General features: G+C 40.2%; 1 protein-coding gene across 7 annotated transcripts in view; it reads right to left on the bottom strand.

Moving 5' to 3' along the window:
• Positions 1-2,468: 2,468 nt before the first annotated feature.
• Positions 2,469-12,131, bottom strand: part of PTPDC1 (protein tyrosine phosphatase domain containing 1) — a 95,612-nt gene continuing 85,949 nt past the window's right edge. For 5 of the 7 annotated variants that reach the window (XM_057549068.1, XM_057549069.1, XM_007182015.2 and 2 more), the window contains 3 exons: positions 9,510-9,695; positions 6,930-7,040; positions 2,469-4,381 (listed from right to left, as the gene is read on the bottom strand). In XM_057549068.1, the coding sequence (XP_057405051.1) occupies positions 4,265-4,381; positions 6,930-7,040; positions 9,510-9,695 (414 nt within the window). In that variant the 3' untranslated portion in view covers positions 2,469-4,264. Of the gene's footprint in view, positions 4,382-5,097; positions 5,972-6,929; positions 7,041-9,509; positions 9,696-12,131 lie in introns of those variants that run through there. The other 2 variants (XM_057549070.1, XM_057549073.1) reach the window with 2 other exon arrangements.

The raw sequence follows: 12,131 nt of genomic DNA, 5'->3' as shown, positions 1-12,131 counted from the left end.
GCACAAATCAACTGCTGAACAAATAGGAGTTTCATATTAGTCTCTTCCAATTGTATTGGAACTCTAATGTGAGCATACAGGATATTCTTAGAAAATAATTGATCATCTAAACTTTGCTAAAATAATTCAGAAAATGTCACCTACCAGTCCCAGGTACATTAAATTTAGTATTAGGTTGAACCATATGAAATGGCCCATATTTGATAATTTTTGACTTGCAGAAATGGCCATTCAATATGGTTCAACCTGATTCAACGTCTGAGTAGTCTTGTTCTATTTTTAAGAGGAGAAAGAAAATGATAAAGCAATTCACTAAATCAAAACCAAGGAGTATTTGAAGACTGTAATCAAATGGTCATTTAAGTAGGAAAGTATTCTAAAAACATAACTTCTCTCCCAAAGAGGCAATCTTAAAACATGTTTTCATTTGCCTCCCAGAGGCAATCTTAAAACTTCTTTTCATTCTTAAAACATCTTTTCATCAAAAAAGCCAGGAGGCAGGAGCGTAACAGCCTTCTATTGTGATATAAATTGCAGTGGATGTATGAAACTTATTTTGAGTGCAAAAGGTTTTATGATATTAAAGTCTTATTGGGACATTATTTTTAGTGACTGGATATTTTTTTTTTTTTTTAAAGGATTTTCTTATTTATTTATTTATTTATTTATTTATTTTTGGCTGTGTTGGGTCTTCGGTTCGTGCGAGGGCTTTCTCCAGTTGCGGCAAGCGGGGGCCACTCTTCATCGCGGTGCGGGGACCGCCCTTCATCGCGGTGCGCGGGCCCCTCTCCATCGCGGCCCCTCCCGTCGCGGGGCACAGGCTCCAGACGCGCAGGCTCAGCAATTGTGGCTCACGGGCCCAGCCGCTCCGCGGCACGTGGGATCTTCCCAGACCAGGGCTCGAACCCGTGTCCCCTGCATTAGCAGGCAGACTCTCAACCACTGCGCCACCAGGGAAGCCCCGTGACTGGATATTTTAGTTGATGGCTTAGAACGAAGGTTTGCCACAGCTCCACTATTGAATGGCTCCATTGTGATTACTTATAAATCAGTTTTATTGTCAGCATTGGGCTAATCAGAGATCAGCTCATGCCTAAAAGCATAACTAAAAAATAATGCACCACTGTGTAACAGGATTTGTTGAATTTTTCTCCTGCCATTTTATCTGTAAATAATTTTCAACACCTAACAATGAAAAGGGCTCCTTTGGTAAGGTGCTAATCTTGGGCCACATTCATAAAAATAAAAAGCACCAAAGGGAATGTGGTTCTTGGTTCACTTGCACTGAAAATATATCAATGCTTATTAATTTTGAACAACAACAAAGATCCTATGAGTAAGCTATCACTTTTAAACAATCACCCAAATTATTTGGGGGCCTTCAGATATCAAGAACTTGGGGCATGCATGCATTGTCTACAACATAGCATCTCTGGAAATTTGTGTAGACCTCTAGAGAACAGCCAGAAATAGCACCCAAGCATATGAGTAAGTGTCCTCCACTTAGGAGAAAATAGAGAAACTTTCTCTCTATTGAATTATGATATATGGTTATTTTCATGGAATCCAGAGTGACGAAAGCACATACTCTTTCTCAGATAGAACTGGGAAGCTGGCTGAAGCTATGAGAAAGTAGATCAGCATAGCATTTCTGAGTTATGCAAACAGATGAAGCAATCTCTAAAACAGCAGCACTTCATCTCAAAGAGCATCAGCAAATTCTCTGAAATAGGAAAAAACCAAAAAGTGTGATATGCTAGAGATCATATATATATATATATATATGCATGTGTGTGTATGCATATATATATATTTATATATATATAAAACAGTAACAGAGTGAGCTCAGTCTTTTTCAGAGGACAAAAAATGTGGGATATTTTCACTGAAGTTATGGATAATATGATGTTCTATAATGCCATCGTGGAGTCGAGTGCTGAAAGGGCCTCAAGAGGGAGGTGAGCATGGTTCAAAGTCAGTCAGAGGGGAATTCTTTCATCAGCCAAGTATGAAAAATACTTCTCTCTTGGTCTTGTAAGAGAAGTAAGCAAGACAATGCATGTGCTCAGCCACGGTAGTTAAGTTCTGAAGGTGTACGCTTTTGGCCCTTTCCACTCTGCTGACCTAAATTTTGCAGCCCTGTAACTTCTTCCAGAAGGTAGATTTCTACCCTCTGGGCTACAAAGAACTCCCCACCAGTTCAAACACAGGAAGGCAGGAATCTTGCCGACCTTGAGGTTTTCCTCACACATTCCTCTTAGAACCCTCCTATCTGCGGTCTCCAGCCCTTGGTCATTCTGCACCGACAGGATGGGGACTGACTAGAGCCTGGCTAGCTGACTATTCAGCCTGCAACTCAGGCTGCCCATCAGGATACTCTAATCACAAAGCCACATCTTTATCATCAGGATCTCAAGAGCACCAAGCTAAAGAACTACAAGACGATGGTTATGGGTTTTTTTCCCCACTTTTATTCAAATTAATACAAAAACTGTATACAGTCTGATTAATTTCTCCCACCATCTCTCTTTTTCAGGCTGGTGCACTTAGATTTTAGACATGCACTGCTGCAGTCACATCATGGCTGTGCAGCATCCATCCTCTAATTTGAAACGATCATTTCAGACACACAAGCCAAAAGCCACTCGCCAAATAAGCCATGGTGGTGCCTGCCCACGTGAGACTGACTGAGATGAGGATAAACATCTTTTTAGGTAAAAAACATATTTTTATAATGTACCTTTGGATAAATGTAATTGTTTTCTCCCCTTCTTTCCCAGATCAGGCACTTGAAAATAAGAAATTTCAGGAATGGGCAACCCAGTTCATTAAAATTCACTGGATTTGGTTTCCTAAAATAATTCAAACAGTGTGGCATTTGGCATTTGCCACTAGAGTTAGTAAGACCAATAATGACTAAAATATTTTTGATGTGCTAGAGCTTGATTCAGAAATGCACAAGTTGGAGAAATTTCATTTGTTGTAAATTAGCCTTACTTCCCCTGAAATTCTGTCTTTAAGGTTAAGTAGTAGCTTTAGTTAGAAATTGGTTTAATATCACTTTTATTGGGAAAAACTACTATCTGTTCTGTGGCTTGGCCTCTCGTGCCCACATATTCATTTAAATAATATTTAATGGCTTCCATTGTTGATAGTTTGGTTTATAAGGAACTAAAATAGTTTGAGCAATTACTTCCTCTTATCCAAATGAATGCAACCTACATTGAGTCAAATTCAGTTTAAAAGTCTTAATTCTCATAGAAGTAAAGCAGCCAAAGATAGGGCCCTGAGGCAACTGGGTTTATGGAACGATAGATTTAGGAGGTGTGGGCTGGTGCTCGTGCTATCACAACATCGGCATGAACAGAACTGCCTCTGGGGAGAGGCTATGGCTACGGTGCCCGCCCCCGTAAGACAGTTCTTTCTGCTGGAGTCCTGCAGCTTCCCATACTGCCCGTCACTGATCTCACTTTCTCTGTAAAGATGCTGCTCAGGTCAGCAACAGCCCAGGGGAGTGGGAATAAGGTTTGATGTGTTGAGAACTGCTCCTTCCGCCTGTGACAGCAGAGGTCAGTGAGGTTGTCTGGAAGCCTGACAAAGAGCAAGTCTATTTCCTACAGTAATAAGTCCCAAACACTGCACTGTCAATCTTTTAACGTAAAACTAAATCACTCTGAAAAATAATACATTTGAGACCCTTTGCCACATTTATAAAAAGAAAAAACAAATTCAAACAAATATTAAAAAATCCTTTAAAAATGCTGTGTCAATTGCCTTCTTATTAACAAATATAAAACAGTTTAAGACACCTGGTGACTTCCTTAGGTCATGTATTGGGGAATAGACACACAGTGAAGTTTTACTACTAAAATTATCTATTTGGTAAAAACTCTAGGAAGAGTTCCATCAATAAGATAATTGTTTTGGAAAGAAGAGCTACAACTTTTTCCAAAATGTCAAAAAGAATAAGGATGTAAACACCGCATTCTTAAAAAATTAATACAACAATATTAATCCAGTTAAATAAATAAAAGAAGTGGCACCAACTTTATGGCAATTTTTCAACACAAAAATGTAACTCAAGGATATTTTAAAATAAATAATTGCTCCAAACAGGAACAAGCATTCTTAGCACAAACCAAGAGCATCTGAAATAAAGTGCTATGAGACGAAGCAGTTCCACATTTCAGCTTGTTCAGCTATGAGCAGAAATGCCATCTAGATCTTCAGGTCTGAAATATTCACGAGGGGAAAGTCAGCCTCACTAAATGCCAGGCTTAGGGCCATCTTTTGTCATTTTTCTTTTTTCTTCCAGTGTGTTCTTAAATATTTTCTTCAGGGTGTTGTAAACTATTGGTCCATTTTCAGAATCAAAATTAACCTGGTAACAAAGAAAATTTATATTCAGGATACTATAACAAGAATTTTAACCAGTCTTTATTTTGGGAGAAAAGAAAGGGTGTGGAGAAAAAAACAAAGACTTATAAACAAAATTATACACAATTAAAAAGCACACACAATGCATTTCACACACTAGTTTTAATTAAAATACTATATTAGAACTACCAATCATGTCAATACCAAATTTATGAATGAAAACTAAAAAAATTAAATCTAGTGCCTGGATATGTACTGTACTCATGAAGCAAGTCAATAGTGAGTGTGATGGGGGTTTTGAATGCAGAGACTAATCATGGATGGTATAAGGGAAAGGTCTCCTTATTAAAACAATGCACACCAACTTAACTGTTGGACTGAGGTGACCTGAATGGGAAGCCTAGCTTTCCACCTGTCAGCAATTGTAGCCTCAGGTCATACTTAACCTTCCTGTAAAATAAAGACCACAACATCCATCTCCTTAGTACTAAATATGAGGCTCTAACACATGCTTGGCACATATAAATACCTCCATAAAGTTAATTTTCTTTCCCATTGGTGGGAAGGCACCACATATACATATTTGGATTGTTTACCCAAGTTCACCGTATTGCAGGGTTGGGAGTGATGTTAGGACAGAGAACCAGAGCAATCACCACACCTCCACCCCACTCCCATCACCAAAGAAATGTGTGACTCCTTAGGAAAGGATCAGGATCACTTGGCCAGTGATCCCTTCCCTCCTGGAGAGAGAGAGCGAAGCCTGTTCCCTTATGAAGGGCTGGGAAGGGTCTGAGATTTCACCCTGATAACACACCTTATAGATGCTAGCAGAAGACATGAGATTGCTGGGTCAGAGGCAAACAACTTTATGACTGAAGGCAGCACACGCTCCTTAATCACATGGGTTCCCTTGCCCTCCAAGCCCCCTGGGGATGATGCAGAGGGGCACAGGTTGAGTCTGCATCACAGCTGAGGAACTCCATGCTTAGGCAATCCCCCATGTTTGATGAGGGAGCTGTGGCAAGCCTGCTAAGCTTTGGCCTGAAGGAAACATGATCTTTGTTACACAGGAAGCAGATGCTACACAGATTTCCTTGAAGAGCTAGCCTGGAATAGAAGCTATCAGGGCCTTTGCTCCTAAGATTGTGCACAAGGGGAGAGACCCAAGAACGGTATTCTAACATTTTTACAGACAGATTTGGAACAACTGGTATATTTAACTTTTCATTAGTATCCCCCTAAAAGGTCAACAGAAGTTGTAAAGAATTCCTACCACTTTCAGAGAGACCAGTATTCAGGATTTTTTCCAGTTAAATTCAGAAATTTAACTTTATCTTAATCATTATTTTGTCTGTCCTATCTGCAAAAACTTATTAACATTAACAACAGTTTGAACTGTATACTTTGTTAAACACCAAATCACAACCATCCCCACACAGCAGTGGCCTCTGGGTCTATGAAAACATAAACAGAGATGTAAAGGATCACATGACTTTGGTTTTGAGGCGCTGACTCTGGAAACAGTCATGAAGAGACTGAGAGGATGCAAAGTGGTTCGTGCTGTAAAGCATCAGATGAGGAAAAAAGAAACCTGCAAGAAGGACATCACTTTAGAAAGAGTGGATGGGGAAAGAGACTGGTGAATGAGTACAAATAATAAGTGCTATTATCATTAATGTTTGCCACAGATGCTGTCATCGAAAAACTGGGTTCTTTGTTTAATGACATTTTTGTATCACATATGAGAGATACCAAACAAATTGGTTTAAGAAGTGAGGGGAACATTTTCTTTCTTTCAATATTTATTTATTTATTTGGCTGCACCGGGTCTTAGTTGTGGCATGCAGGGTCTTTTGTTGTGGCAAGCGGGCTCCAGAGTGTGCGGGGTCAGTAGTTGCGGCGCGTGGGCTTAGTTGCCCTATGGCATGTGGGATCTTAGTTCCCTGACCAGGGATCGAGCCCACGTCCCCTGCATTGGAAGGCAGGTTCTTAACCACTGGACCACCAGGGAAGTCCCAAGGGAACCTTTCCTCTTGGTATGAAATCTGGTGTGTTTTTTCAGCCAGGAAAGACTGCTGCAGGCCAAAAGGATGTGCATGGAAAGGAAACATTTTTTTACTTTTTGCTTAGGATTTGCCAACCAGACATGGTACTGAACTGCTAACGTTGGATGTTAAATTCTCAGTAGATGGTTTCTTGTTCAGACCCAAGGTAGAACTGGCTCAACAAGAAAAGATTCTCTGAGTTCTACTAGGCACATGATTTAAAAATATTTTCTCAACACTCAATTGTTTCTCTCTACACAAAACTTCTTTGTTCCAAAGTTTTCCTTCAAAAACTCCACAGTTCAGCCTTTTATATCATTGTTAGGAAACTGATATTTTTTAGCCAAAAGTTTGCAACTATTTTCAAGAAATGTCAAACACATTTCCATTAAAGGGAAACATGGCCAAAAGGTTTATTTTAGAGAAGGCTGGTGACCCTCGGATTCTGATTTACAAAGATTATACTGACTGTGGTCTGTAGGGGGAGAGAGGAGCGCCACCCACCTTAGTGAAGGCTTTAATGGCACGTGCAAGAACGGCTTCCTCCACGTTGGCAGGAATCACCTGCAGGCTCACTATGCAATGCAACACGCAAAGAATAGTCTGTTGCTGGCCCTGTTTTTGCAGAAATCAAAATCAAACAAGTTAGGGGTGGGATAGGGAGGGTGGGAGGGAGACGCAAGAGGGAGGTGATATATGTATACATATAGCTGATTCACTTTGTTATGTAGCAGAAACTAACACAACATTGTAAAGCAATTATACTCCAATAAAGATGTTAAAAAAAAAAATGCCTCATGAAATAAACTCAAAACAACTGCTTAGCCAAGAACTGGTTTGTGACCAAGTAATCATTATCTCAAATACTAAACTATCTACCAAGGGCTCTACCAGTGTTTATGGTTATGTGTTAACTTGAAAAGCTTTCAGTAGATAATATCAAAGCTGGTTAGTTATTACACAAAGTAGAGTTGAATCTGAAGATAAGTGCAATTTAAAATCAAATGCCTTCCATGCAGTGAACTGAGGACGATCCATTCTTGTTGTTTCTAGACATAATCATTTCAGTATGGCTAGTAGATGCTGACACGTCACAGCAATACGTGGACTAGATGGCTGGGTACTCAGTGCTCAGTACCTTCATCATGTCTTGCCAGTTGCAGACAATACTGAGTGGGGAGGGACAGAAGAAGAAAGACAGACACAGCCCTCCAGGAGCATGCCATAACATAAGGGGGAAGGTCCCTGAAGAACGTGTCCCCAACTTGACTCCTGAGGGTTGCTTACTTTGGAGAAACAAAGGAGAAACTCCATCACTGGAGCAGTTCGCATTCAATACACGTTGCCCCCCTGAGAGCCACTAATTTCACTTCTGGAAATCTACTCTAAGGACATGATCTGAAATGCAGAAAAACCTGTAAGCACAAATTATCATTACAGTGATGCCTATAAAAGTAAAAAAACTCTAAATAATGTAAATGCCCTGCATGTGAGGGTTGGAGTGAATGATGAGGAAACAGCACAATGTGACAGAAAGTACATGACCTTTGTGCCGGAGTTTGTATCCTGCTCTGACACATGCTGCACACTGTGGGCAGACTGCTTCACATTCCCTTTTCTGAAAAGTGGGGCCTCTACCTCTCTGAGTTATGGAGATGAACAAAGGTGAAAATAGAAATTATGACCTAGCAAGGGCCTGGCCCATTGCCACCCAATGAAAGTTAACTGCCTTCCTTATCCGCCCTCCTGTTTCATCTCTAAAATTTAAATGCTCAGAAAATAGCCTAAGAAAAGGACTGCAGATACAGGAAAAACCTTATCTTTAAAGATGTGCATCACACAACTGTGAGCAAGTGCCTGTGTGTATCTCTGTGTGTCTATATGAAGTAGTAATAGTAGTAGTAGAAGATTTGGAAGCAATGAGGTGTTTACACCACAGCGTAGTAGGTTACTCAAGGCTGATTATAACATTGTTTCCTAAAACAAAACAAAGCCTATTTATAAATGAAAATTTAATATCTCTTCAGGGTTAAAAATATTAAATTGTATAAAAGAATCTACAATGAAAAGTCTCCCTTGCTTCCTAGATCCACTGTCTCCTACTACTATTTTCTAAAGCAGGGGTCCCCAACCCCCAGGCCACAGACCGGTAACAGTCCATGGCCTGTTATGAACCAGGCCGCAGAGCAGGAGGTGAGCAGCGGGCGAGTGAGCGAAGCTTCATCTGTATTTACAGCTGTTCCCCATCACTGGCATTACTGCCTGAGCTCTGCCTCCTGTCAGCATTATGGTGAGTTGTATAATTATTTCATTATATATTACAATATAAAAATAGTAGAAATAAAGTGCACAATAAATGTAACGTGCTTGAATTATCCTGAAACCATCCTCCCCCCAACCCACTCCATGGAAAAACTGTCTTCCATGAAACCACTCCCTGGTGGCAAAAAGGTTGGGGACTGCTGTTCTAAAGGCAACCACCATTATCAGTTTCTTATTTTTCCTTCTATATTTTATACATACACAAAATATATACATAAATGTATATATGTGACACACACCCTTTTTAAAGAAATACAAATGAGTGCATATTCCAACCTACCTCAGTTATTCACATTATATGCTCACAGTAAATAAGTAGAAACAAATACTTGAAAATGAAAAAGTGGTTAGTTATAACATATCCCCATGTTAGAGCATTACCTACCCATTAAAGTTAACATTAATGAAAAACTTAAACATGGAAAAATACCTATGTTATAATTTTGAGCAAAAATGAAGTATAAAGTTGTATGTGAAATAATTTTTACCAAGTTAACATATGCATCAGTAAGATTGAAAGAAAAGACTTGAAAATGTTTAAAGTAGTTCTCCTGGGGTTATGGGTATTTTCCTTTTTTATTTTTGTATCTTCTAAATGTTTATACTGGGGATGCATTTCTTCTCTTACCTTGGAAAAATTTAAATTAGACCCCGATAAGGGATTCTGTGTGAATTCTCTTTTTTATAATGGGTTTTTTCAGTCTGTAAATCTTGTATTGAGGGCTTTAGTTAACTTCACCAACTGTTCAACAGCTACTTTACCTTCTCTAATAAAAACAGTGCTTCTGCGGCATCCGCAGATCTGTCAACCAACATGTCCACGTCCTCTTTGGTTATCACAGGCTCCTTCAGCTGCTCCACCCAAGACCACATCAAACTGCACAGGATGAAAGGATCCCTTTCGCCACATATTCTTTCCCAAGCTCCATCTCGGGAATTTAGTTCTTTCTAAAAAGGAAGGAAGAAAGAAAGAGAAAAAGAAAGGAGAGAGGAGAGGAGAGGACAGACAGGAAAGGAGGGAGAGGAAGAGAAAGAGAGAGACAAAGTGAGGGAGAGAGGAGGAGAGGGAGGCAGGCACGGTTTGACATCTGATGATCCTTAGGCTGTCCAGGAGAGTAAACTCTTAGGCTCTGGGGTGCAGATCGGGACCCCTCCCAGTGACCCCACTTCCAGGCAGTACCTTGGGCTAAGACATGCGATTTCTCTAAGTCTCAGTTTCCCTTTGTAAAGTTCATCTCCACCCCACAGGTGGACTGACTAACTGAGAGGGCTGTTAAAGCTCTTGGTACAAAGAAAGGCTTAATTAACCTGAGTTCTCCACTTTGTTTAGAGACCACAGAAACAGTTCAAGAAGAGGGAACCTTCCTTTTCAGGCTCCTTGGAACAAGACAAATATTTACTGCAAGGAAGTAGAATGGTAGATGAAAAAGTGTAAAGTGTAAAAGTGCCAAAAAGTTAGTAAATGTGGTATACGTATTTCTTTCAAATTCCTTTTTAGAATCCTATGTAGAATTTAACAAACAAGCCCTGTATTCTGAAATTTGATAGGGTAAAATAACTAGGAAGTCTTGCCAATACTCCAAATATCTGGGGATAATTTAAGATTTTAAAACTTTACCTCACAGAGATCAGGGGAAAAGTGAGATAAGAATCTTAATTTCTGATAGGGTTCAGATTTATTTTTAATAAATAAAATACGTGTTTGCAATAGTAATAAGCAGAATAATTGCCACCATTCATTCATTCACCCATCCAATATTCATAGAATACTTATAGTATGACAGGAACGATGACACAAGACTTAATCTCTGATTCTTACAGCAACCCAGCAAGGAGGTCCCCTTTACAGATAAATGTACTGGGGGGCTCAGGAAAGATGAAGTAACTTGCCCAGGAGCCCAAAGTGCGAGAGCACATTCCCAACCCAGATCTGCTCTATCCCAGTCTGTGATGTTTTTCTCATGCTACCAGGGTCCTCCAGCACTGGGTTTCTCTTTATTATGTCATAAATAAGCCAAAACTTTTAGTTGTGGATAGTCCTTCATATCCCATACATCATGTATATAGCAGAGTAGCTTTTACTCAATTTTTATGTTGGGCAGGAACAACATGACTCAAAGACCCTCTTAGTAAAACAACCATTACATCATTGTTGTTTTCTGAAATCTTCCAGCAGGGTTAGGAAAAACATCAGGGATGATGGAAAGTATTAAACACATGAACTGTATCCTGGCCCTGCTGCCTTTGGACCACATCACCGCAAGCACATCACTTGACCTCTGTGACCCTTAGTTTCCTGACCTGTGATACTTAATTCATAAGGACTGAAAGATTAACAAAGAATCTGTAAAAAATATCATCTGTCTCACAGGGTTACTGTGAAAATCACATGAAATAATAGATGTGAAAGGGCCTAATAAGGGCACAGGCAGCATTATGCTACTCAAATCATGTTCATTTTACTTTTTCCAGAATTCAACTGATTTGTTTTATTACTGAAAGACCCACAATAAAATCTAGAAAGGAAAAAAAAAGGCAAACCTGTCCAAATGATAGGGTAGTATCCACCTCTAGGAAATGCTTTCGTTTATATTATGTGTTCAAACAGTCTGGCCCATGTGGGGCTGACCCACGAGGGGGTGGTGAGCTGTCACGCCTGAACCCGGAGGTCCTGCCGCTAGCTACTGTGGCTCACAGTGACGCAGAGGAGACCTGCTCACTGAGTGGAAGGCTTGCTCAGTTTGGAGTAGGAAATAAAGAAAATACTTCATGTTGGAAGAAAGCAATACATCTAGCTATTCATTAAGCAAAACACTACAATTCTGATGAAGAAATCGTGTGTGGAAGAGCTCTCCTCCTGTCACACAGTTGCAAGTGAGGGCGAGGTTCCACGCCTCCTCTACCCGCCTCTGCATCTGGAAGGTCTGGCCTCCTGAAAAGTGTACACACCTTGTTTGATTAACGGTAGCATATGGAAAAGTAGCTACACAAATAATTCATGGTAGGTTATGGGCTAACGAGCCAAAATTTCACTGAGCCAGGCCTCCCCAGGTCAGCCCCACATTTGGGCAGTTTATCTGTTTCTGATGACTAGGTTTATAAGGCCTGCCTTTCCTCTAGACTAGCTGCTTATTTTGGGCAGAGAGCAAGGTTAATTTAACACTGTCTTCCTAGTGAAAGTATGACACAAAAAGGCGTTAAAATTTTAAAATTTCACATTCTAATTTAAGTAAAGGCTAAGACATAGACCCCAAGAACCCAATCTCAGATAAAACCAGTGGCACAAAGGTACGCTGTGGCCACTACCATTTGCCTTCCGGAATCCAGCACCTGCCTTACTGGGGTGGATTGGGAAGTCTGCAGGAGGGAATGCTGAGCAGACAG

Source organism: Balaenoptera acutorostrata, chromosome 6 (assembly GCF_949987535.1).
Source record: "Balaenoptera acutorostrata chromosome 6, mBalAcu1.1, whole genome shotgun sequence".
NCBI classification, from domain to species: domain Eukaryota; kingdom Metazoa; phylum Chordata; class Mammalia; order Artiodactyla; family Balaenopteridae; genus Balaenoptera; species Balaenoptera acutorostrata.
The sequence above is the reverse complement of the archived record's forward strand: the minus strand, read 5'-3'. Positions and strand labels throughout refer to the sequence as shown.